General features: G+C 38.4%; 3 protein-coding genes across 11 annotated transcripts; all 3 read left to right on the top strand.

Moving 5' to 3' along the window:
- The first annotated feature begins 257 nt into the window (after positions 1 to 257).
- On the top strand, positions 258 to 5,443 carry si:ch211-261d7.3 (myb-related transcription factor, partner of profilin). 5 transcript variants are annotated; one of them, XM_051131803.1, is made up of 5 exons: positions 258 to 572; positions 690 to 1,389; positions 3,137 to 3,166; positions 3,494 to 3,919; positions 4,006 to 5,443. In XM_051131803.1, exons 2-5 carry the CDS (start codon positions 1,131 to 1,133, stop codon positions 4,779 to 4,781), a joined length of 1,491 nt encoding a protein of 496 aa, XP_050987760.1. In that variant the 5' UTR covers positions 258 to 572; positions 690 to 1,130; the 3' UTR covers positions 4,782 to 5,443. The 5 variants fall into 5 exon arrangements, with proteins under 5 accessions (XP_050987760.1, XP_050987762.1, XP_050987761.1 ...); XM_051131805.1 differs by having other exon boundaries at positions 258 to 1,389; positions 3,512 to 3,919; XM_051131804.1 differs by having other exon boundaries at positions 258 to 1,389; positions 4,012 to 5,443.
- A 1,404-nt stretch (positions 5,444 to 6,847) lies between these two features.
- zgc:66448 (uncharacterized protein LOC327401 homolog) lies at positions 6,848 to 14,454 on the top strand. Of its 5 annotated transcripts, none has more exons than XM_051131801.1 (3): positions 6,848 to 7,151; positions 7,227 to 7,283; positions 10,599 to 14,454. In XM_051131801.1, the coding sequence occupies exons 1-3, from the start codon at positions 6,899 to 6,901 to the stop codon at positions 14,303 to 14,305; spliced, it is 4,017 nt and encodes a 1,338-aa protein (XP_050987758.1). In that variant the 5' UTR covers positions 6,848 to 6,898; the 3' UTR covers positions 14,306 to 14,454. The 5 variants fall into 5 exon arrangements, with proteins under 5 accessions (XP_050987758.1, XP_050987759.1, XP_050987757.1 ...); XM_051131802.1 differs by having other exon boundaries at positions 6,848 to 7,283; positions 10,599 to 10,834; positions 10,979 to 14,454; XM_051131800.1 differs by having other exon boundaries at positions 6,848 to 7,283; positions 10,599 to 10,834; positions 10,883 to 14,454.
- A 1,160-nt stretch (positions 14,455 to 15,614) lies between these two features.
- si:ch211-261d7.6 (zinc finger protein 208) lies at positions 15,615 to 24,634 on the top strand. The gene is given in 4 exon segments (XM_051131797.1): positions 15,615 to 16,173; positions 18,152 to 19,514; positions 19,516 to 19,992; positions 19,994 to 24,634. Coding segments are annotated over 4 exon segments (4,500 nt in total). The 5' UTR covers positions 15,615 to 15,806; the 3' UTR covers positions 22,287 to 24,634.
- Positions 24,635 to 26,586: the final 1,952 nt, after the last annotated feature.

The following is a 26,586-nucleotide window of genomic DNA, read 5'->3' as shown; positions in this document are numbered from 1 at the left end:
GCTTAATAAAAGACTATTATTTAGTGTGTTATTTAGTTAAGGCAAACTTGTAGGCCTAATGCATTTCATAGCACTTTTTGAATAGTACTGGCCAACTTCGTTTATTTCGGTTTTCTTTTTTGAATGAATTATTTTTGTCTGTTTAAGATGACAAAAGACTGCCGTGTTCAAACATACTGCCGCCGTTTAAATGTATAAAATATCTCTTGAGAGTTTCAGAAATAGCCACACGGCAAATATCTTTGTGTGATGTCATATTCCTGCGACGCTTTGGGTTCTGTGTACATTTAGGATTTTAAGAGGTTAGCTTTGCATCTATGCACTTAAATCAATTTAGTGTTGTGTTTTACACTCTCTAGCCATTTATAAGAGTACGACGGCGTGAATACGGATTATTTCGTTTCCATAACTATATCTTTCTCGTAATGCGGGCACGTCGCATATGTGACTTTTACACGAACAGCAGTATTTGCTTGAGAAGAGCTAACGTTAGTGGCGGCTAACGTAATTTATGCGGAATGCGCATCCATTGCGGATGTGGTGCAGACTATATGCGCATTGCTGCGACACAGGTAATTTTGGCCTTTATATTTAAGATATATTCCCTTAATTAAACAATTAGTTAAATGGGAATCCAACTATATTATCCATGCATTCTTTGTTTTCATTTCTCGCCCTCTCCCATGTAGCCTCGGATTTTTACTTGACATTGCCAGATTTACTATCAATTAGGAGAGCTCTAAGATGTCTGCATGTAACGACTGATACATATACATAATGTCAAACATAACAGAATATCAGAAGAACATCACCGAGTTTTGCTTTTGGATCGAAGCCACAGGTTTTGGTTTTCTTGCTCTAATAAGATACAGACAACAAAAACATCGCAATAATCGCGTAGAATCAGTGTAAACGAACACAGCCCCTCTCTAAAATGACACGTTAACCTGTTGTTGTCTCGTAGCAAATATCTGTTTTCTGTGGCTGTGTATTACTGAGCCCATTATTAAGGCTGCACAATGAAGCAATGAACGCCTTGCCATGGAACAGCATGGTGGCTTTTCACCCTCCTTGTGAATGGCACGCTGTCCACCAGTCACATTGGTGTGTCTGTAAACCACAACATATCCATGACTGAATACTACGAGGAGGGGGGGCTGCTGTATGAGCACTCACCTCCCATGCACATCAAAGTGGAGTCTCCAGAGGGTCCCTTTGGAGGCGGGGTTTCAGAGGACGGTTTCCCCAGGGAAGATGACGACTCAGAGGGGAGCTGTGACCACCAGAATGGTGGGTTGCCTAGCAGCCTGCCCTTTAACGTTGTGGTTGTGCATCCTAACATAGTCGCACCTGGAATGTCTTCGGATGATCTCATCCCAATCGAGCAAAGTAAGTGTTAGATGGTGGGAAGTCATTAAGAATATGAGATTTTACTTTACTGCTGACATTACAGTAATATTCAAAGGTGCACTTTATTATTGTTCCCTCAGTACTAAAGTTTTACAGTTATAGAAATTATGTTAATGTGAAACATAAAATGAAGACTTTAAAGTGTTGAGATCATGTGCTACTCAGTTTTTCCTCAGTAACATCCTGATATTGGGTAACTTCTGTTCACTGAGCCATGGGAGACTGCAAACATCCCATTTACAGGTTAATGACCTGTAAATCTTTTACTCTTTGAACACATTTTGATTTCAAAAACCAAACTTAAAATTGATTTTGAATATTTTTTAATAGTGGGAAAATGTCTAAAAAGTGTAACCGTATAATGATTGTTATAATCTGTCTGATACATTTTTTTTTTCTCTCATTTTAAATATTTGACGTTTTCAGTATTATAAAATATATGATGTGAAAAAAAAAAGCATAATACATTTCTGAAAATAATGATATGTACATCTGAAGTGTATAGAATTTTTTTCTTTTTGTTGTTGTTGTTGAAATTTGTTATAAATTTCTTGAAAACCTTCCATTTGCATTTTAAACTAAATATTTAAATGTTAAATTAGTTATGTTTTTTTTTCCAAAACTGTACACTACTCATCAAAAGTTTTTGAACAGTAAGATTTTTTAATGTTTTTAAAGAAGTCTCTTCTGCTCACCAATCCTGCATTTATTTGACCCAAAGTACAGCAAAAACAGTAATATTGTGACATATTTTTACTATTTAAGATAACTGTTTTCTATGTGAACATGTTTTAAAATGTAATTTATTCTAGTGATTTCAAAGCTGATTTTTAAGATTAATTTCTCCAGTTTTCAGTGTTGCGTGATCCTTCAGAAATCATTCAAATATGCTGATTTGGTGCTCAAAAAACATTTATTATTATTATTATTATTATTATTATTATTATTATTATCATCATCATCATGTTAAAAATAGCTGAGTAGATTTTTTTCCGGTTTCACTGATGAATAGAAAGTTCAGAAGAACAGCATTTATCTGAAATAGAAATCTTTTGTAACATTATAAATGTCTTCATCACTTTCAATCAATTCAAAGCATCCTTAGTATAAAAATATTCATTTCTATCTTTTTTTTTTTTTTTTTTTTTTTTTTTTTTTTTTTTTTTTTTTTAAATGCTACTGACTCCAAGCTTTTGAATGGTATAGTGTATAATTTTACAAAAGCTTTTTATTTCAGATAAATGCTGATCTTTGGATCATTCTATTCATCAAAGAATCCTGAAAAAATGTACTCAGCTGTTTTAAATATTGATAATTATAAAAATAATAATAATAATAATAATAATTAAAGTTTCTTGAACAGCAAATCAGCCTATTAGAATGATTTCTGAATGTGACACTGAAGAAAATGTAGCTTTGATCACAGAAATATATGTATTTTGTAAATATATTCCAATATAAAGCAGTTATTTTAATGAGTAACAATATTTCACAATATTACTGTTTTTGCTTTATTTTGGATCAAATAAATGCAGGCTTGGTGAACAGAAGAGAATTCTTTACAAAACATTAAAAATCTTGCTGTTCAAAAAAAATTTTTTACAGGTAGTGTATGGAACCACCAATAATATAAAAGTTTTACAAAAACCTGACATTTGCATTTTGTAGTAGATTTTTAAATATGAATTTTGTTATAAATGTTTTAAATTTGCATTTATTCATGCAGCAGATGCTTTTATCCAAAGCAGCTTACATGGTAATTAAATTTTTTTTCCCTCCAAAAATGAAACCACCATGAATACAGAAACTGCATTTTCTACAAACTTGGCATATGCATTTTGAACTAGATTTTAAAATATCATCCCAGATATTTTTATCTGCCATTGACCCTTGAAAATGTTCATTAGTAACACAATTTTGCATGATGCTGCATTCATGCTGCTGGATGTCAGTATTAGTCCAAAAGACCATTAGTGCCATATTAACTAGTGCAACGAAAACCAAAAAAAATGTACTTGGTGCATCTTTGAATAGAAATGCAAAACCTAGTTTGTGTTAAATTCAAATTTGCCTTTTATTAAAGACAGGGGTGTGTCTTCAGCATTAGCCGCAGGAGGTGTAGGAAAGCGGAAGAGCCGCTTTAGCGGGGCAGAGCTGGAGGTGTTGGTATCAGAGGTGACCCGTTGTGAGGGGGAGCTGTTCGGTCCAGCAGGGAGGCTCCGGCGCCGAGAAAGAGAGCGCATTTGGGCCGGGATACTTGAGCGTGTCAATGCTGTGTCTAGAGTACCTCGGACCCTAAGAGAAGTGAAGAAACGCTGGGATGACCTGAAGAGACGTAACGGTGGTAGACTGGCCGACGCAAGGCACCGCACCTGCTACCTGCCATCAAGCAGAGGGGCTGGAATTTTGGGAAGGCCGTCCCAAGTCAGTCCCAGGCTCCAGCAATCTCGCCAAAAGCAGAGCACCAGAGGAAAAGCCAGTTTCACGTGTTTGTCAGACACTGATCCAGGTAATGTTTTTGGGTTTGAATTGATTTCACTAATCTGATTTTGCAATAGGAATGTTGAAAGTTTATGAACGTTTTGACTGTTTCAGTTGCAGTTGGAGATAGTTCTGAAAGAGATGGTTTCGAAAAGGAGGATGAAGCTGGTGAGCAAGAAGGTGATGATGGAGATGATTGTGAGGGTGTGGAGAACAGCATGGAGGATAAACTAGGTTTGGGCTTAGGTCTTGGAATAGTACCACCTCCAACATCAGAACGCTGGCTACCTCCTTCACCCCTATACAGCGCCCCATTCCTCAATGGGACTCCTCAGCCAAGCCCAGAACCATCTTTAGGCACCCACCAGGGCCCACTGGAGCCCCCTCCACCACGTACTTCCTGGCTGGAAGATGAACTGCGTGGATTGGGAGAAGCAGCCATGCAGCTTGGAGATCGCATGGAGCAGAACCTGCGCGAGTTTGGAGAAGGCTTCAGGCGTGATATGCGGACGCTTGTGGCTTCGCAAGAGGCCCTTACAAATAGCTTGCAGCAGAATAATGTACTTTTGCAACGTCTGTTGGGTCTACTTGAGATGCAGCATCAGCCTCCTCAGCAACAAATTCCACAACAGCAACAACAAATGCAGCAACCTGCACAGCATCAACAGCAACAGGAACCTCCACAACAGCAGCCTTATGAACAACTGTTATTGCCACAGGAGCAGCCGCAGCTAGAGCAGCAAATCCCAGCAACTGTTCCACCTCTACCACCACCTCCAGATATTTTAGATGGTACTCGGCACACCGAACCACCGACTGACATAAATGGAGTAACTCAACAGCCACGCCGCGGTAGAACAGTAGACCTCAGGCGAAGACGCAGACGTTGAGGTTGCCGTGGACAAATGAACTGTATTCGGTTACAGTAAATTTATTTATTTAAGCAATGTTTTATAAGGTTAACTAGTCGCAGATTGTGCCATGTCATATTGCAGCCACATTTTATGTTATGCCTGTCGCAGATATATAATAAAGTGTATAATACGTACACCAAAAAGCTCAAAGCTATATCTAAATTGACTTCTGCACCCTTGCTGCTGATAGTAAATTACTGACATTTTATTGATCTGCTTGCTTAAGTTTATATATAACTGCAAGAAAAAAAACTGATCTAGGCAGGCTTAAAAACTCTTCAGTGTTCATGCTGTGGCGAGATCAGTCATTTTTATTTTATGATTGAGGTGCAGGATATCAGTGCAAAATGACATTTTACTTTTGCTACTACCACTGTTTAAGAAAATACATCCAAATGCTGTTTTAAAGGACATTATAATGCATAGAATATCTCCAGTTCCATGGAAATAAATGCAGTTATTGCTGACTAATATAGAGATCTAAGGTCGATCGGTCACTCTGCATGCAATGCAAGATAGCTAAGCTCAAATATACTATTTTGCAAACTTTTCACCATGTTAACAAAAATCACTTGTACTTGGAATAATAATAATGTCTGCCTATGAACAAGTTTTAATAAAAGCAATCAATAAATTTATCATCTTTTTTTTTTCTGTTATCACAGGAAATACACACACAACCGTTTTCGACATTAATAATAATATGCTTTTTTTATTTTAGCAAAAATCATAATATTATTTCTGCAAATTAGAATAATTTATAATGATTATGTGACACGTATTTCATCACAAGAATACATTACATTTTAAAATGCATTGAAATAGAAAACAGTTGTTTTAAATTGTCATAATATTTCACAAATGTATTGTTTTACTGTATTTGATTTTAAAAAATGTAGCCTTTGTGTAACCAGATGCTTATTTACACAAAAAGGATGTGCGTACATACACCACCAGTCAAAAGTTTTTTGTTTTTTTTTGACAAATACACTGTAAAAAACAAAAAACACAATTTGTTGAGCCAGCTTAAAATAATTTGTTACCCTGCTGCCTTAAAATTTTAAGTTACGTCAACTCAAATAAGTTTAGTCAACTTGAAATGTTAAGTTGTACTTAGTGACAACTTAGATATTTGTGTTTATTAAACGTAAAAGCAAGGTAAGTAACCCAGCTGCCTTAAAAATTTAAGTTGAACCAACTCAGGTATCTTAAGTCGTCACTTAGTACAACTTAACATTTCAAGTTGAATAAATGTTTTTTTGAGTTAACTGAACTTAAAATTTTAAGGCAGCCAGGTAACAAATTATTTTAAGTTGACTCCACAAATTGTTTTTTACAGTGTAGAGAGATCCAAAGATCAACTTTTATCTGAAATAAAAAGCTTTTTTAACATTATACATTATACCATTCAAAAGCTTAGAGTGAGTATATTTTTATTTTTTATTTTTTGGGAAAAAAATGATAGAAATTAATACTTGTATTTAGAAAGTATGCTTTAAATTTATCAAAAGTAATGATAAAGACATTTCTAATGTTACAAAACATTTCTTTTGCACAATGCTGTTCTTCTGAAATTTATATTCATCAAAGAAACCTGACAAATTCTTAACTTAATAATAATAATAATAATAAATGTTTTTGAGCAACAAATATTTGAATAATTTCTGAAGGATCATGTGATTATAGTAGGACAATGATGCTAAAATCAGCTTTGAAATCACAGATATAAATTACATTTTAAATAGTAAAAATATTCCAAGATGTTACTGTTTTTGCTGCACCTTGGATCAAATAAATGCAAGCTTGGTGAGCAGAAGAGTCTTTAAAAAAAAACATCTTTCTGTTCAAAAACTTTTTAGTAGTGTACGTTAAATACCTGGCTGAGCAGGGTTACCAATAGAACTGCTAAATCAGTAAAACTATATCTAAATCTAAGAAATGCAAATAAGTCGCTGAACTGTCAACATTTATCGAAAGGTGTCGCTTTAAATGTGGTCGCAGAGGGCGCATGTGACGTAGCGCACGCTTCCAATCAATCGTTGGCTTCCATGTTTTTAGGGGTGGAGAGAAAAGAGAAAAAAAATATGTGAAAAATGGCTACTGTGCAGTCTGAATCCGAACAACCATTAGATAATAAACTCATTAACGGTACACTTGCTGGAAATAAACCTGAACTACAACCGGTATCTGCTACAGTAGCTGATAGTGACGCGGAGGTTTGTGCACAAAGCAGCGACGTAAAAGGAACGACGGACCCTGATGTTCCGTCTTCACCAGCAAGTGAAAATTCAGCTCCACATGGCGTTGCTCTTTCACCACGCAACAAAGATGCATCAGGAATGCCGTGTAATTATAAATCTCCTGAGGATGAGCAAAACACGGATGTGGTGCTGCAAAATAATAAGGGCGATCTCATTTCAGATGCGCCCGGAACGGATTGCGATGTGACATCGGATCGTTTGCACAATGAAAACAGCGGTAAGTACAACTTTGCATCAAGGGCAGACGGTAAAGGGCAAGCAGCGCTCTCTTGAACATCGCATAGGCTTGTGCAATTTCACACATACATTCAGACGTGGGAAGAGCATGCAGAAACTCTTAGAGCGGTTTTTTCTTCTTGGCAGCAATTAATTACTCTGCAATTGGCCTGTTCTAACCCAATCAGAAACAAAACTGCTTATTTAACCCTTTCATGCATGAAGATCAAGATTGTTTTAAAGGTTTTAATGAGTACGAATTGCAAACAGCATCATAAAGGTTTGTTTAGATACGTTTTCTGATCAGTTTTAATAAAAAGAAGTTGTGGAACTTACCATGTGGAACAAAAACAAATTTCTATAAGAAACAAGTCAGAGCCTGTTAGTAGAAATAGAAGGGTTGGATAGAGACATGCAAGACATTGTTACTACCTGCCACTGTCATCTATCTTACATATATGTACGTATTTATTATAGTAAAGTGCAACAGTTGGGTTTCTGAAGTAAAAATTCAAAATTTCAACTTGTTTTTAAAAAACTCTGTTTAGTAGTGAAATTTCTACTGGAAAAAACTACATTACCCATGAGTCTGCAAAGAAATCTCAGCCAATCAGAGAATCGCAACAAACACTTAAGTGCCTGCCCTGATTTAATATCAGTTCCCCCCTACAATTTTCAACTGCTTAAATTTTATCTTATATAAAATAATTATATCTTAAATTGTATCTATATACATATTGAAAAGTTTTATTTCTCCATAATTTTTAGTTTATGTCATTCTCATTGCTTCATGAGACTGTAATTCTATATCTTTTTTAAAGCTGTTTACAAGGTTTTGTACCTTGTTTGTCATAGTTGGTTGGTTTGGTTCATTGCTTATAACTCCTAAACAATGACTTTTTCAAATCTCTATAGAAAAAAATGGGAACCAGGGCCGCTGAAAAAGAACTATAGATTTCAGGATGAATGGTAATAATGACACATTGTACTATCAGGTCACATGATTTAACCAAGTGATGATGCATAGAGAATGGACAGAGATAGATGCGTGTATGACTGTTTAAAAAACAGAAATAAGGGACATTGGTGCTAGATGTCATACAGCTATATCTTAGTAACTATAAGGTTTTGAGTCAGATGTTCAATTATACAGATGCTTGTTTTCACAATCAGTGCTTTTGTAGGTTTCAGGCATTTAGTTTTAAAACACGAATGTATTTTTTTCTGTTCTAAACTTAAAGAATGATTTTCATGCATTTTGTCCATCAAACTAATTGTATCTATAGCTGCTCTATAAGAATGAAAAATGCTAATTTATACAGTATAATAATTACAATGTTTGTTGGTCAAAACAGAAGTTTATTAAGTATGTTGTCACAAAAAGTCAGTGTATGCTCAGTTAAAGGAGAACTCCACTTCCAGCACAACAATTTACAAATAATTTACTCACCCCTTGTCATCCAAGATGTTCATGTCTTTTTGTCTTCAGTCGTAAAGAAATTGTGGTTTTTGAGGAAAGCATTTTAGGATTTTTCTTTATTTAATGTTCTTCAATTGTGCCCCCAATTTTGAACTTTCAAAAAGTAGTTTAAATGCAGCTTCAAATGGCTCTAAACGATCCCAGCCTAGGAAGAAGGGTCATATCTAGCGAAACGATCTGTCATTTTTTTTTTTTTTTTCTTTTTTTTCATTTGTATACTTTTTAAGCACAAAAGCTCGGATAGCACAGGGTCTCAGATGCGTGTCCACGTGTCATCCACATGCTCGTTCAGTCGCACATGTGCAACATCCTATTAGGTTCTGTACTGGAATTAGTTCACCTGTTTTGAGTCTTCGGGTTTTCCGAGTCGTTCGTTCATCTTATGGGGCTGTCACGTGATGCTGATTTTGCTAAAATTAACGAAATTACTCTTAAAAAAAAAAAAGATTAGTTCATTTTGCTGAACGAGACTCAAAGGTCCGAGTCGGTAAAATGATCCGAACTTCCCATCACTACTACAAATCACATCTAAGTTCATCGTCTGTGTACTCCGGCTGAAAAAGGTAGGGTATGGCGAAAAACTCCATCTTATTTTCTCCTACAACTTCAGAATCGTCCGACACGTTGTACCTTTTTGTTTGTAAACAGTGTTTGACTTACTTGCACTTCCCTAGTCTTTGCACATTCGCTTTGTAAACACTGTAGTTCCGCCTACATTTGGCGTGACCTTTCGACATGATTCAATACGTAGCATCGTGAATGCGCATACCAGAACATGTGCTACATGAGCTTTTGTGCTTAAAATGTATACACATTTTTATTTTCTGAAAAAATTGACCGATCGTTTTGTTAGATAAGACCCTTCTTCTTCGGCTGGGATCGTTAAGAGCCCTTTGAGGCTGCATTTAAACTACTTTTTGGAAGTTCAAAATCGGGGGCACAATTGAAGTCCATTATATGAAGAAAAAACCTGAAATGCTTTCCTCAAGAACCATAATTTCTTTACGACTGAAGACAGAAAAACATGAACATCTTGGACAACAAGGGGGTGAGTAAGTTATTTGTGAATTGTTGTTCTGGAAGTGGACTTCTTTAACTGTAGATTTTTGGGGGGCGTTAAAGGGATAGTTCACCACAAAATGAAAATTACCCCATGATTTACTCACCCTCAAGTCTTCCTAGGTGTATATGACTTTCTTCTTTCAGACAAACATGATCAGAGTTTTATTAAAAAATGTCCTGGCTCTTCCAAGCTTTATAATGGCAGTGAATGGCTGTTGAGATAGAACTCCAATAAAAGTGCATTCATGCATCGTAAAAGTACTGCACACGGCTCCCAGGTTTAATAAATGGCCTATTAAATATGGATATTTTTTATGAAAAGACATCGATTCACTTTAGAAGGTCTTTATTACACCCCAGAGTAGTGTGGAGAACTTTTAATGATGGATGGATGCACTTTATTGGACTATTGAATCTCAACAGCCAATCACTGCCATTTTTAAAGCTTGGATAAGCCAGGACATTTTTTTTATTATAACTCCTAATTGTATTTGTCTGAAAGAACAAAGTCATATACACCCAGGATAGCCTGAAAGTGAGTAAATCCTGGGATCATTTTCATTTTTGGGTGAAAAAAATGAAGGTGGTGGTAGTATTTAATAGCTTTTTGTTGCCAACATGTCAAACTTTTCAACAATCTTTAGATGATGTACAGTACACCTTTTAAAAGACTTATGTAATTAAACCATTATAAATCTGAATGATTGCTACCTATTGGGCTTGTACATTAGAATTTACTTCTTATCTAATGTTTTTGTTGCTATCACTCTACAGAGCAAGAAACTGACAAACAAGAAACAGAAGACAAAACTACAGAAAATGTCGACCAAGAGTCAAATCATGCCAGAGAGGAAGAACACCCACCAAAACAAGATGAAGAGTCAACAAATATAACTGAAGCATCAAAGTCTGATGACGAGGCAATGCAAAGCACAGAAGAGAAGACAGAGGAAACGGGAGACCCCAAAAGTATGGAGAAAGTTAAGGACACCACGGAAGAGAAGTCTAAGGTCACCACAGAGGAGAAGTCTTTGGACAACACAGAGGAAAAGTCTAAGGTCACCACAGAGGAGAAGTCTATGGACAACACAGAGGAAAAGTCTAAGGTCACCACAGAGGAGAAGTCTATGGACAACACAGAGGAAAAGTCTAAGGTCACCACAGAGGAGAAGTCTATGGACAACACAGAGGAGATAATTAGGGACAACACAGAAGAGAAAGTTATGGACAACGCAGAGGAGAAGCTGAAGGACAACACAGAAGAGAAGGTTATGGACAACACAGAGGAGAAGGAAGGAGAAGATGAATCTAAGAGTAATGGTGTAGTTGTCAAGCGAAGGAAAAGCCGCCTGGAATGCAATGAATGTGGTAAAAAGTTCACTCGTCGGGAAACATACAACCTGCATCGACACTTTCACATGCACCAAGATGAGCAGGCTTCTCTTGTTTGTAAAGAATGTGGCATTACTTTTCAGCATCGAAGTGACCTCATCAAACACCGCAGTATTCATAAAGAAAACAGCCAACCAAGCCCGTCACATTCAAAACGCTCTGAGAGGATCTACAATGAGCGGAGTAAATTTCAGTGCGAGCACTGTGGTATGTGTTTCTCGACAATGATGCGATTAAGGCTTCATGTTTGTGAACAGACTGTGGAAAAGCCTTTTCGCTGCCCACTGTGCCGCAAAGAGTTCCAGTACAGGGTGTCCATCAATGCCCACATGCAGAGTCACTCATTAGACAGTCCTTATCGGTGCCTGGAGTGCAACAAAGGCTTTCAGAGTTTAGGGACGTTGCATATCCACCAGCGATCCCATGCTGCACTGAAGCCGTACGGGTGTCCAGATTGTAGCATGGTCTTCAGGCACCGCTACGTCATGGAGGACCATCGACGCAGGCACGTGGAAGAAAGAGCGCACCTGTGCAAAATCTGTGGGAAGAGCTTCAAGTACAGCAGCCTTTTGCAGCAGCACCAGTATCTCCACACGGGCCAAAAGCCTTACAACTGTTCATACTGTGGAAAAACGTTTGCTTTTGCACAAAACATGCGAGCACATTTTCGTCAACACAGAAAGATCTCGGCCAGGTCTGAGGCACGTATTGCAAACCATAACGTATCTCTTGTTGAGCAGGCAGGTAAAGAGAACGCAAATGTTGAGCAGCAGCGCAACTGTCCTCTGTGCCCTCAAATTTTTTATAAAGCATCAGATTTAAGAGCACACATGTTAATCCACGAAGCAGAGTATGAAAGGATGAGTAACGGCAAACGATTCGATAAGGTCTATGCATGCCAGTATTGTCCTCTTAAATTCCAGTCAGAGTCCATGCTGCAATCCCATTCACAAACACACATGACCAACATTTTGGGGTTAAACACAACACATATGACAAATCAGGTTAAAGCAGTACTTGAAAAGCAGGATGATGTTGGTATGGATGAGGAAGATATTGACAGTATGCCGGTAGTTGGGGGATTAGAGGACCAATCAGAGAAGAAACAGTTCAGGTGTCGAGACTGTGGAAAGTGCTTCCGTTACCGATCAGTGTTAGAGCTTCACATGCGTATACACAACAAGGGTTACCAGTGTCAAGTGTGTAAAAAGTCCTTTAGATTTAGTAGCTATTTGCAGCAGCATTCAATTATCCACACTGGGAAGAAGCCATACAAGTGCCCGGACTGTGGTAAGGATTTTGCATTTCATCACAACATGAAAACCCACCAGCGGCTGCATCAACAAAAGCCGTTTCGCTGCACGCAGTGCCGTAAGGGCTATAGCGATGAGAGTCAGCTTCAGCGGCACATGCTGTCCCATACAGGTGAGAAACCTTACAAGTGTCACCTGTGCGACAAGAGCTTTGCCTTGGCCTACTTGCTCCGAGACCATCTAAACACTCATACGGGGGAAAGACCCCACCGCTGCCAGGAGTGCCATAAGTCATTCCCTTGGCTTAGTAGTCTGCTCGTGCATCAGAAGATTCACGTGCGTAAACGGCAAGGTCAGAGTCACAGTTATCCACTGTCCATACATTCTCAACGAGGTAGAGTAAGTACCGGCAGGAGAGGTAGGCCAAGGTTAGATCGAGACAACGGAAGGACGGCACCTCTACCTGGTAGAATCATGTCAGAAACGCTGTTGCCAAACATGGTTCCACACCACTCTCGTAGCTTCGATGCAAATAGACATGAACGCATGCAGCTTAGATCGCAGCACTTGCAGACTAGAAATCATTCCCAGCAGGTTCATTTGCAGCCAGAATGGCAGTTACAAATGCAGCCAACAGAGGAGCTACTTCACTCTCAAAATCCCACAAATTTATTGGAAGCCCAGCCAAGCAATGCCGTGCAGATGCAGTGGCCAGGAGGTCACCTTAAGACGATCTTGCCTAAAAATGATGGTCTCCCTGAGCTCATGCACCAGCAGCAACCTTCTCAAGCAAATGTACTGATGTCAGCACAACCTAATCATTACTCGGACATATCTGAAGCAGAGCAAAAAGGGAAGCATTCACAACACCACGTGGACAGGCAGTCTCCGAGATCCATTCAAGACCCGCAGCAGTCGCAATGGCCAGTACTTTGCGATTCGGTGCAAACGTCGTCTTCTTCATCAGAAGATGGCAAAGTAACTGACTTTGACGCACCAACCAACAGTGAATCTGATAAGCTCACTCTTGATTTGCAAATGCCAAATTCCTCTGGTCTGGCCAAAACGGACATGGGTCAGATTGGTGGTGTAGTCCTAGCCGCTGGTGCTACCACTCCATGGGGTATAAAAACATCTTTGGAGATGTCTACACCTGTGGGCTTGCAAGAAGTACCTGGAGATTCATTAGAGAAGCAGCAAAGCAGACTAATCCAGCACTTGCCTCAGCAAATGCAGGTTTCACAGCAGCTTCTACAACAACAGCTTCATCAGCCACAGACTCAAATACCTCCGACTTGGGTTAGCACAGCTCCTCCGAACCAGATGGGACCAGTGAACTTGCCGTATACAGCTGCTCGTTTTCCTCTTGGGGACAGACCTACGATGTGGGGGTTTCAGGCTGCCCCAGTTGTTTCCCAGACCCTCGTAAATGGACCAGTTCAACAAGGCCATATCCGGGCACAACAGCACGTAGCTCTGATTTCTGGCCAGCAGATTCCATTGAGTCAGCCATCAACTTTTATCTCACCACCTTTTCCTCCACCAGCTCTAAATATACCTGCTTCGCATCCAATACATTCTGTTGGAAGGCAACTTCCAGGTCCGTTACCACAAGGCATCTTCTTCACCTCACAGGGCACCATCAGTGAAATGCCAATTATGCCACAAGTAACAAACTTACCTCAGTTAGCTCAACAAACTGAGCCACACAAAATAGGCAATAAAATGCCTTTTGCCCCTGATCACCTGTTCCAGTGCATGATATGTGGTTGTTCTTTGCCTGGAGAGCTAGAATTACAGATGCATTATATGCAACATGCACAGCGAGATGTCTGAGTTCGATTTTAGAGATGATATACATGATATACAATAGCTCAGTTTAGATTGTCTCTTTGCCGTTTTATTGTACATTGCTGTTAAGCTGCTGGAGTGTGTTGAAGATTTCAAATGTATTAATGTTTTTATTCAGTTATTAAATTTTCCAGCTGAACACATATCCTAGTTTCATGTGCTTTGTTACCCTTATACAATAAACCACACAAATCAAATCAACATAATTTAATAAACAAAATATTTTCAATTAAAATATTTCATGAAGAATTGCAGTGTTACTTACATTGATAGTCAACCACTTTTTGCCTAAAGGTGCTGAAATTATACAGAAATATTATCTTATGGGCATTTCCTAGTAATATGATGGTGCTCATACTTGTATACATATGAAGAGTTAATTTGCACACAGATTTTTTTTTTTTTAAAAATCAAAAAACATGTTTGTTTGTTTTTTATTCTGCATTCCAAACAATATAAATCAAACTGCACTGGGTTGTTTTGATTAAATAATAACTTAAATTACAGCTGACTAACTAACACAAAAACATAACACAATTAAAACGATATAATTGTAACCAGCTATATATATATATATATATTTTTTTTTTTTTTTTTTTTTCCCGCAATTTATATGTGCAATTTATTTAGTAACTGCAATGCCGTGCAAATGTGCAATATGGCCTTACTGCATCTCTAAACATTTTAAAATTTAGCCATGAAACACAGGGACTCTGTATATATATATATAAACAGTGCTGCTAATGTGAACTCGATTCTTTTGTTTTGGTATTATCGAGTGCATTACGGGAAAGAGGCTACATCCTGTCAGATTGAGCCACATTCAATCTTAGAACGTTTTTGTATTATTTGTGACACTTGTATACAAAATATTAGAGTAATTGTTTAAAACTAACAATTCCGATAATTCATATCATAATATTACAAAATATACCCCTGCAAAATATAATAATAATAATCATAATAATAATAATAATAATAATAATAATAATAATAATAATAATAATAATAAAAAGGTTGGACAACGTTTTCCACTATCGACACAAATAAATATATATATTAACCAGTGAACTGAAATGCACCGTGTAAAGTTAAAAAAGAGATTATTATTTCGATAGAAACAAGACCCGACAAATGATAAACAATGTCCGGGCCGCTAAGCCCCGCCCATTTTCACATCTCTGCCATATGTTGTATTTTTCAACATCTGATTATTTAATATCTATTTATACATTTATATCGTATTATTTTATATCGTATGTGATCCTGCCGCAGCTTAAGGCTATATAAATATTAATTTGTTAAGACACACGTTGCATGCTAACCTTCCTGGAGCCACAAAAACGTAATTAATTAATATTCATGGACGAAGCTTTCGCCATAGTAGGATTCGTAAGTTTGCCTCCCCCAACAACAACACTGTCCTTTACCGCGAAAAGTGCGGTGCCTGTCCTATTGAGGAAAGCCTGAGCTGGTTACAGCCATTATGGCTGCTGTTTATTCTGCAAATGATAGTAGTTTGCAATCAAATAATGAAAGTTTGTCCTTAGAATATGAGAAAGGTGCAGCCCAAGAGGTAAACGTCGATCCAGTGAGCAATAGCAAAGCCACTAATGCTAAAAACACGGGCGGAGAAATGGAATTAAGTCCCAGTGGCCCTATGTTGAAAACCCAGGACCACGCCGAAGTTGTTGCAGCCAATGCTGCAGTTCCACCCTTGAAGATAAAAGCAGAACAAGCGGAGGAAGATGGATGTGTAGTTATACATATAGTTGACGAGGTCGAGGAAGGAAATTTATCTGATATGTCTACCAATAAAGAAGACTTGCCTGAGAGAGATAAAAGTATCGAAGGTAAGGAACTTTTTTGTTTTGTTGTTAGTTCCTAGACACTAAGTTATCTTTTACATTTAAATAAATAAAGTCACCTAAACACAAATTCACCTCTTTTTACACAGTCTAGGACTGTGTCGCGATCATAAACACGTAACCCTGACATCATAGTTATTATCATTTAACTGTGCAAAAGAAAGACTTGCACCTTATATCTTATGCTTTCTATTTTGCATTAAAACAGTTCTATCAGTTTGTCTCAGCGAATACGCGTCGTCATAAGGAATGACAACACGACAGCAGTGCTGTATGTCCACACAGAATTTCTGTTTTAAACATGTCCTTCTTGCTGCCTGTCATTATTTCTTAATATAGAGTTGACTGATTTTGGCAGGCATTTCACAACAGTGAGATTTTCGTCTTAGACTAAATAAATTATTTGTCATCTCAAACCAGTGTTGCAGTCGTTGTAGTATGAGATATTGGTTTCTTGTTCATATGATGTGCTCCACCTTAAATGAGATTGAAGTATTGCTGTGTTGCCAGTAGATGGTAGGCTTTACTCATATTTTAAATTGCGCATGTGCGCAATAGAATCAATAAAGAATCAAAAGTAGGTGAATGACACAGTGCTTAACTTAACAGTGCTTCAATTTCCCTATATAATATGTTTAGGAGATATGTTTTAACATTTTATTAGTGTCCTAGTATTTTGGCTTGTATTGTATTTGGCCATGTGGTCGATAGAATTTAAGGTGGAACAAATAATTCGAATAAGACGCTGAATTGTTCTGTCGTTACCTGGCAACAGAGCTTTAAGCCAGATCGTCTTCATTTACAGCTATGCAAAATGTAATCAATGAGATCATTCTAACCATTTTTTTTTTTATTTTGTAGTTTTATGAATGTATTGTTTTTCTTATTAAGAAAGTAGATTATTTTCCTGTTTCTTTACTTATTTGTGTAATTATTTCTGGTGGTTGCAATAACAAGCAATAATAGAGGCTATTGTGTCATTCTGTGCCAACTCAACCAGAGGTCCACGGCTTAAATTTTGGATTTTTTAAGTAAGATAGAGATGTATAGTAATGAAAGCCAAAATATTAAACGTCTTGGGTGAATATTTACTGAGTTATCCACTGTTTTGTAGAGGGGGGGTCAAAATGGCAATTTTCACCTGAGATTCAGAGCCAAATTATAGGGGGTTAAAAATCCCAAAAGGAAAGGTTGTTAAGACTCAATATCTAAAAGGGCACTAAGATATTTTTAGTATTTCTTGAGTTACAGGAATGTAAACTTTAGAGCAAAAACTTGAAAAGTGCTGTTTCCCCGTTTTTGAATGGTCACCATTAGCACATAATGCAACAAAGATTGCTAAAGTTAACAGATTTTACTAACAGGCCTACCAGTCTCTGTGTAAAAATAACATTATGATGCTGCCATCTTTCTGAAGTCATTTTTACCCCCCAAAATATCTTTAGATATTGGGTCTTAACAACATTTCCTTTTCAGATTTTTAACCCCCTGTAATCTGGCTCTGAATCTCAGGTGAAAATTGCCATTTTGACCCCCCTCTACAAAACAGTGGATTACTCAGTAAATATTCATCCATGACATTTAACATTTTGGCTTTCGTCACCATGCATATCTAACTTTCTTCAGAAAAAAAATATTAGCAAAATCAAAAATTTGAGACAGGGAAGTTTTTGAAATTTGGTTAATTTGACACAGAATGACCCTATTAATGTTTTGTACTATTTGTGATCCTAATCCTCTGTACTGTTAAAATTGACCTGAATAAATAAATTATTTCCATTTTAAGATTATTATTGTTGTTGGGTTTTTTTTTTCTTCTATTATTTTCTTTGAACGTTTGGAGTAAAGGAGGCTTTTTTTCCTCATTATTTTTCAATTTTATTTGTTGGCTGTATAAATTTTTTTTTTCTCCTCTGGCAACAGGAGTCGCCCTGACCTCCCATTTTCCCCTTTCTATTTTTAGGGGATTGGCCATTTCGCTGTGAGGATTGCAGTGAGGCCTTTGGGAACAAGGAGGATTACCTAGAGCATCGCAGCGAGCACATCCACGATGGGCCCATAGTCTGCCTGGACACAGATTCGCAGTGGGATGACCTGCTCATCTCGACTGACGGAGGCCGGAGAACGTTGTTCTGTGCTCTCTGCGGACAAAAGTTTTCAAGCTCGAAAGGCTTTTTCAGCCATCAACTGAAGCACCGCAACCAAGTCATTAAACGGGGCATAGGTGATGGCTTTGGTGAGGGTGCAGTGAGGCAGAAGCTTTTCGAATGTAAAGACTGTGGTAAAGCTTATTCCACTGTTGGTCAGTGTCTCAACCATCAGCGTTCACATAAACAGGCTTCAAAGTCTGTTTTTCACCAGCTTGCTCATCTAAAGAAAAAGTCATTTCAGTGCTCCACCTGTGGACGCTGCTACTCTCGAGCTTCGGCTCTTGACGCGCATCGCCGTTGTCATGAGGTGAAGCTAGTGAAATCCAAAAGCTGTGAGACGGAGAAACCTTTGTCACCTACTGAAGCCCCAGGTCAAACTGAAGACAATGGCACAAGCTCTGAACAGACTGAGGAGCATGAGCAAAAAGTTTTTCAGTGCTTGTGTGGCAAATCTTTTCGCACCATGTGTGGCCTCGGCACACACCAGAGATTCTCAACCAGCTGTTCAGATGGGAAGGTGAAGGAGGAAATTAAGCATCCGTTTGTTTGCTCTGAATGCAGCAAGACCTTCGTTAGCTCAGTGGCTCTGCTGTGCCATCAGCGCTGGCATAAAAGAAGAGCACAACTCGGTTGCAACGGCCAGCCGTATAAATGTACCGAGTGCGGCAAGGTCTTCACCTCACTTACGTTCTACAATAAGCACCAGCGATTGGCACACAGCAAAGAGCTGCCAGCAAAATCATTCCTTCATCAAGTGATTCAGCTCAAGAAGAAAGCTTTTGAGTGTGAGGAGTGTGGGCGCCGGTTTTCGAGAGCATCCGCCTTGCAGTCGCATCAGCTCTGTCATACTGATGTCTTCCGTGACATCATGGAGAAGAAGTCTGAGATGAGCACTGCCACTCAGCCAGTAAAAATATATCAGAATGACAATGCTGACAGTGTTGTTTTTCATTCTCAGGATGTATCATGTGCTCAAGTTCAAGAGAGAGATTTTAACTGCACTAACACAGTAGAAGAGCACGAGGCCGTGGATGTCGATTATGAAGTTGTTCGTATCACGACTTTAGATGATTACGAGAACAACAGCGGCCTTTCTCAGGATCAGAATCCTGATCTTGAGTTAGTGTGTGAATCAGATCACGAGGAAAAAGATGACTTAGGCTTCAACTCGAGTCAAACTGAATGCACCTCCCCCCCTGCAGTTGAATCCGGAAATTGACGTCAAAATTGTACAGATTGATTATGAGCACTTAAATGATGAACCGTTAGTAAATTCAGAACCGATGAGCAAAAGAAGTCCTCAAGAGGCAAAGTACAGTTGTCCACATTGTGATCGAAGGTTTGCCAAGGCTTTGTCCTTGCGCTGTCACATACTTTGGCACAAAGGGTGCATGGGAAAAAAATCAGAAAGGAGGCAGAAGTTTGACGTATTGACGCCAACTAAGAGGACCCTTTTAACATGCGAGGTTTGTGGCCATGAAAGTGCCTCCAAGAGTGCTCTTTACTTTCACATGGGCAAGCATGAGGATAAAGTAGCATACAAGTCTATTTCGTACCAACTTGAAAATCTGCAGAAGAACAATATTAAATGTGAAGAGTGCGGCAAGTCCTTTTCGCGACTGTCTGCATTGCATTCTCACCAACAGCATCACAAGGGAAGAAAAAAAGCCCTTTGCTTGCTTAGAGTGTGACAGGAGCTATGCAACTGCAAGTGGTCTGTACAACCACCAGAAGATTTGCTGTGGCAGTGCTAGAGACGAAAAGACAAAGGAATTCAACCCAACCAAGTCACTTTTGGGCCCAAAGGTTCATCACTGTAAAAAGTGCGGTAAAGGATTTTGGTCATTAGGAGCTTTCTGCCATCACAAGCAAAACCACTTGGAGTGCGCAGACGTTGAGGCGAGGCCTGTGGGTACACCCAACTCTGAGAACGGCCACATTCGACGTAGGAAAAAAGGTCGTAGGGGTGGTTACAGAAAAGTTCACCCTATGAATTCAAAAGAGGAGCATAAATGTGAAGTGTGTGGCAAATCTTACCACATGCTGGCTTGTTTTCTTAAACACAAGCTTGTCCATGACACCCAAGGTGTCCAACTTGCCGTCAAATCGTTTGACTATCAAGTCCAGCAGTTGAAAAAGAACTCCTACCGGTGTCCCGACTGCGGAAAAGTGTTCTCCCGTGCAATGGCCCTCCAGTTTCACATGAAAAGTCATGGCTTTGAGACTGGGCTACCACTGATTGACTCCAACTCGCCTGAGCGATCTCAGTGCCCGACTTGCTATGCTTTCTTTGCATCCGAGTCACTACTACAGAATCATCAAAAGCACTGTTTAAAGCCAGAGGACAGTGTGGAACTTCCACAAGAGTGTGAGAAAGTTGGGACAGAGGAGCAAGATGCATCCTCGCAAAAAGCTGAAGATGTTGGTGGCGCTTCGCTTCCAGCTGATTCTGAAAGAGAACAGAAAACATCTTTAGCTTCGGATTTGAAATATAAATGTAAGGACTGTAGCAGAAGCTTTTCCGTAATTGGTGCACTTAATTTTCACAAGCGAGTTCATCGCAAAGGTCACCAATCTAAAAAGCTGAAATCCCATTCGGCAAAACAGTTAAAGCTTGGCAAAGTAAAGTCAGAGAAGTTTTTGGCAAAATCATCTTTTGCTTGTGCTGAATGTGGAAGATATTTTAGCTCCAATTCGGCTCTTGGCACACACAGGCGGTGGCACAAAGATAAAAAGTTGGCTCGATTCCTCTCAAAAACCAATAAGATACGCTCAAGGAAAAGTGTGGATGGTGGACCTTATTTATGCAACATATGCGGGAAAGGATTCTTTTATCTTTGTGTTCTTCGCCGGCATCAGCTACATCACCCTCCCATGGAGGCTCAACCCCAAAAAGAGCATGAAGCCGCTGAATCAAATAGTGGTTTTACCTGTCCAGATTGTCAGATGTCCTTCTCAAGTGGGTCTCTTCTGACAACTCACTTTGCAGAACATCACAGCAAGCCTACTGAGGCTGAGAAACTGCAATCTGAAAGCCTCCTTACAGAAGAGTTGGGTCCACCCATCAAACAACCTAAAACGGATGTTGCCAAACGAGAGAAGACTAAGGTTCAACACTATCAGTGCTCGTACTGCACTAAGAGCTTCTTGAACATACGTGGCCTTCGTGCACACAAGTGGCAGAAACACCACAAGGTTAGCGAACAACCAACTGCGCCTGCAGAAAAGCGCTCGCCGTATGAGAAACCCATTGCCTCTGAAAGGGCTTTTGCTAAAACGTCAACCAAGAAAGAGCTGAAACCTTCTACGGAGGAAGAACCCGTACAGCGTAGTCGAAGCGTTGAACTCACTAAATGTTTTTTTAAATGTGATAAATGTGCTAAAGCGTTTCCCAGCGAGGAGCAGTTGAACGCTCACAAAGAGGTGGCGAAGACTCGTCCACACTGTTGCGCTCTTTGCTGCCGCGGTTACTGGACTGAAAACCAGCTTCAGCAGCATCTCGCATGGCACAACGAAGTACGCCGGCGTCTCCCAACCGAATTGCGGTACAGACTGAGTGCTTCTATGGCACCTGGGCCTTCGGACAACCAACACAAATCCGAGACTATAATCAAGCTCCCCGTAGCCCTTGTAAGTCCACAACTGTGCAGCCATAAATGCCAGCACTGTGGAAAAACGTTCTTGTCGCCTCGTGCTTTGCAGCAGCACCAGACTCTTCACAAAAACGAGGAGCCGTACCATTGCTCTTTATGCTCGCAAACCTTTACTGATATCAGAAGTCTCATTGACCACCATCAGGAGTGCTTGGGTAATAAAGAGTTAAAAGACAGAAGCTCTACTCCTGCAGTAAGAGGCGCTGTTAACCTAACTTGCACTGAGTGTGGGATTTCCTTCAAACAGGAAGTAGAACTGCATCAGCATTATATCGAACATGCACGTGGGTTCTAAAATGCTTTGGTTTCTGGTACCTACTACACTGTTTAAATTTAGTACTTGATTCAAGTTTGTTACCTGCTGTGAGTGTTAGTATACAGTAAAACTGTATGTCTTAAAGAGGAAGGAAAATGCCACAATCAGCTTTTGAAATTGTTGTGGAAAGAAAGAGTCTGCCAGATTGAAAGCATTATCACGGATGTCCTTTAAACCAAATAGTGTGTTCTAATTACTTACATAAAAGTTGTACATTTCCATCACTCCCTTTAAAATCTCTTTGCAAGGTGTTTCAGTGTATTTAGGGGATTTTAAAGATTTATTTTCTCTTTTTTTTTTGACTGCTCTGTTTTTGCTGCTTCCTGTCATCTTGTACTTCAAAAGAACTCTTAATTTAAAAAGTAGATTTTTTTGAAAGCATTACAGCTTAAATCTTATGTTTGGTCGCTGATTTGTGATTTGTACAGTATCTGTTCATGCCATTGTCACTGTTCCTTTATTGCTATTGACGTCCCAATTTTAGAGCATAAGCATTTCTGAAACATTTAAGCTTTTGTTTTTCATATTTCGACTTGTTGAAAAACACTGGGGTTGAGGTTTAATGTTTCATTTGAAAATGTTGTGACTGTACAGAAAATTATTTCCTTGATATATTGCTACGTTCCTTGTATAAATTCCCTCGAGTCGTGTTAATGACATTAAGAATGTATGAATAAGATGCAAACTGGTCAGAAGATCATAATGAGAATAGCACATCATTTGAAGAACTGAAAAAACCCTTAATGGCAAATTGAGCAGTTATGTTAACATTCCATTTTGTCAAGTATTGGTTGGGTGGTGATTATGAAGGTTCATGGTTGGTTTGTTAATAAAAGACCATCCTTTAATTTATTTAAGTTGATTAATTTTCTAATTGTGAGAGATTACCCAAGAATTAAACATTACGTGACTTGAATAGGTACAAAATATGCATGCATCCAGGTGGAAGAGAAATTCAAATTAAAAATAATAAAAATTGCGGACTGAAACTTGCATTGATGTATCATCAGACTTTGGACCTCAAGATTTGCTTGCACTGAAACCTCAGTTTAACATGGTAATTTCAAACAATCGCTCCCAAAATACTGTAGGTGTTGTTTGCTGATAGATACAGTGTGTGTTGAATGCCTTAAAGGCTTGAAGAGTTTTAAGACAAACATTGTCTTACTAACTTGGAGTTGTTTCTAAATGCTCTTGGTTCGATTGATTGTACTTTCCCAAACCTGCTTTTGTGTGATTTTCTAATAATCACAGGTTTCCACTTTAATATTTACCAATGTTTAAAAAAAACAGTGAATGTTATTTGAAATAAGAAATTAAATGGTCAATTAAAAAAAAAAAAAATGTATTTAAGTCTTTATTATTTTGCCTTGTAGATATGCCTTGTTCATGTATTGATAGCCTGTTTAATCTCCCACTCCCACTCCTTTGTTTAAATATAGTGGTGGTACAGAAAGCGTGAGAATAAACCAGTTTGGTGATACAGTAGCACTGAATGGTATGAAATATTTTTGCATTTGTCATGCTATTTGTCCTTGAGGCAGCATGTCCTTTTCCAGCCACTCATGCAATACTATTTTTTTTTTTACTGAAGTACATCGCTGGGAAAAAATACTGACAAATAGTAACATTAATCATTTATTTTACCATTGAAAAAGAGCAGATTCTATGCAGTTTGTGATTCTGAACAAATTTTGGAGACAATTGGATGACCCAATACATAAAGTCAAACCAAAAATTATTCAGACACCAGATGTATTTTTTGATATTTTTTTACTAGTAGGTGCGGGACACTATAGTTCATTTATGTAAGTGACGATAGCAAAATAAAGTAAACCATGGCATATTAAACCCAAAAATTTTTCATACAGTGGACGACCAGTAAAATTATTAAGAATTTGGGACCAAAAATTATTCAGACACTTTGACTTGATCATGTCTTGCTTAAATGTTTTTTCTTAAATTGTGAATGTGACCTTTTTACACCACAGACTCAACAAAATGAAGCATCGCTTGGTAATTAGTCAACAAAGTATTGATAGTTGTCATACTAACAGTTGTCTGAATTTTTGGTTGATTGTAATCCATTACATACCTTTTTATCAAAGTTATCTAATCATTCTCAAGATTAATTTGTTCTGACACAGTTAACTCTGAGATCTTGTCATATTTTATTACCATTTTTTAACTATAGTGAACTGTGATAATGTGAGACTTATCAACGGTGTCTGAATAAATTTTAGTTTGACTGTACGCCAAAATATGTTGTTTACAACCAGAATGTGCTGCATGTCATAGTATATTTGAGAATGTAGGATACTGACATTTTTAGAACTAAATTTCTTAACTTAATCTAATAAACAGTTTTCCAGTGAAAATTGTAAGTGTGATTAAAGTGAGTAATAATATCAAAATATACTTATGTACACACACTGATGGTGATGACAGTCGTAATAAGATCACAGTAAGTCATGAAACACTGAATAGAGAAAAGGTTGCAGTAGATGTTAATTTTATTCAATTTCAATCAGTTTCATTTTTACTGACATGAAAATTCTCTCTCTTCTCTAGTGAATCTCCACAGCAAGAAATGTCGGGATTGCGGGCAGGAGTTTACTCAGTTGGAGGCCTTTAGAATTCATATTCGTGAACATGTGAAAGAGAAGAGAAAAAACAAGAAGAGACAAGTGGAATCTGTCTCTAATGGAAATGGGAATGGTCTGGGATATGTTACAAGAAAGAAAAAAGTGAAAGAAGAAAAAGAAACAGATGAAGAATCTTGTCAGATAAGACCGTGTGAGATCTTCACAGGCCGTCCTGGTGTTGGTAAAATGTTAAAGAAAGAAAAGCCAGTGTACCCGAAGACAAACAAGGTCTATGCCTGCGCTGTCTGCGGAAAGGTTTATTCCTATTTCGAGTCTTTCAGAAATCACCAGAAACTTCACGAAGACCAACAGCTTGAAATCCGCTGTGAAAAATGTCTTAAAACTTTCAAGCGTCCATTGTCTCTCACACTTCATCTGAAACTAAGCAAGCACTGTGTTCCTGAAGAGCCTTCCTACCTTCACTGTGAGCGGTGTGATAAATCTTTCTCCTCTGCGGCGGTTTTTGCGAGCCATCAGGAAATGCACAAGCAGAGGCCTTTCTGGTGTGATGTATGTAGTAAAGGTTTCAGGAATTCAGTAGGACTGGAAAGACACTTGCTTGGCCATGACAACAAAAAACACACTTGCAACATCTGCCAGAAGTCCTTTCGGGTACCAGCGGAACTTCGGTACCATTACAACATTCACACTGGTGCCAAGCCTTACACATGCGATCTTTGCCACAAGAGCTTCTCGCAAATGGGAAATCTAATTACCCACCGGAAAAAACACCTGGAGGTCTTCAAAGAAGGGGAAGATGTTCCCCTCGGGAGAAAGGACACTGGTTTTAGAGGAAACAATCGAGTGTCTGTTATGAAGAAAGTTGTTTTAGGTGCAAAGAATGTTTTCGTTCAAGAAGTAGTACTGGAGAAAGAAGAAAATTCACCTGAAACTAGTGATTCATCTGACAACTTATCAGAATGTTTAAACGAAGAACAGGAAGAGAATTTGCAAATGCAGGAAGTTGATTGTGACTGGGAGTGTATTGAATGCGGTGCACATTTCACTGGGGAGTCTGAACTTCACTTGCATTATATGAAGCATGCAAGTGGGGAAGTTTGATGCACAGTATGCTTATTATTAAAGTGGTTACTCAATAATTGAACGTTTCAGTGACCAGAGTCAGTCTATTTGACACACAAGACTAATAGATGATCACCAGATTGCCTGATTTGCCTTTGGACACTTTATACTTCATTGCTTAATAACATAAGGTGTATTTTAGATACACTGTTTTCTGAGAGGCCTTAATTTTATAAGCAATAGAATTTGACACTAACATTTAGCTTTAAACTAGCTGTTTACGTCCTTGACATGTTCATGAATCTTGGCTGGTTGAAAATTTAAGAAGATGAAGAAGAATGGTTTGAACTGTTACTTGTTGCTGGTTTAGCTTGTCAAGCTGTCATTTGTGTTGTCAACACTTGATCAATACACCATGTGCTATTAAACTTAAAAGTTGTGCTTCACTAAAAAATAAAAGTTTTGTTTTTATTTAAGCTTTGCACTCTCATATCTGTACACTACCTTGGATTTATCATGCTCATGAAGAACTGTGTGATAAAAACTGTTGTCCCAGCTGGTATTTTTCTCTTCTGAATCGTTTTCCATGATCTTATTGGTTGTTTCGTACT

The sequence above is a fragment of the Labeo rohita genome, chromosome 16 (assembly GCF_022985175.1).
Source record: "Labeo rohita strain BAU-BD-2019 chromosome 16, IGBB_LRoh.1.0, whole genome shotgun sequence".
Classification (NCBI taxonomy): Eukaryota; Metazoa; Chordata; class Actinopteri; order Cypriniformes; family Cyprinidae; genus Labeo; species Labeo rohita.
This window is presented reverse-complemented; position numbering and strand designations above follow the sequence as displayed.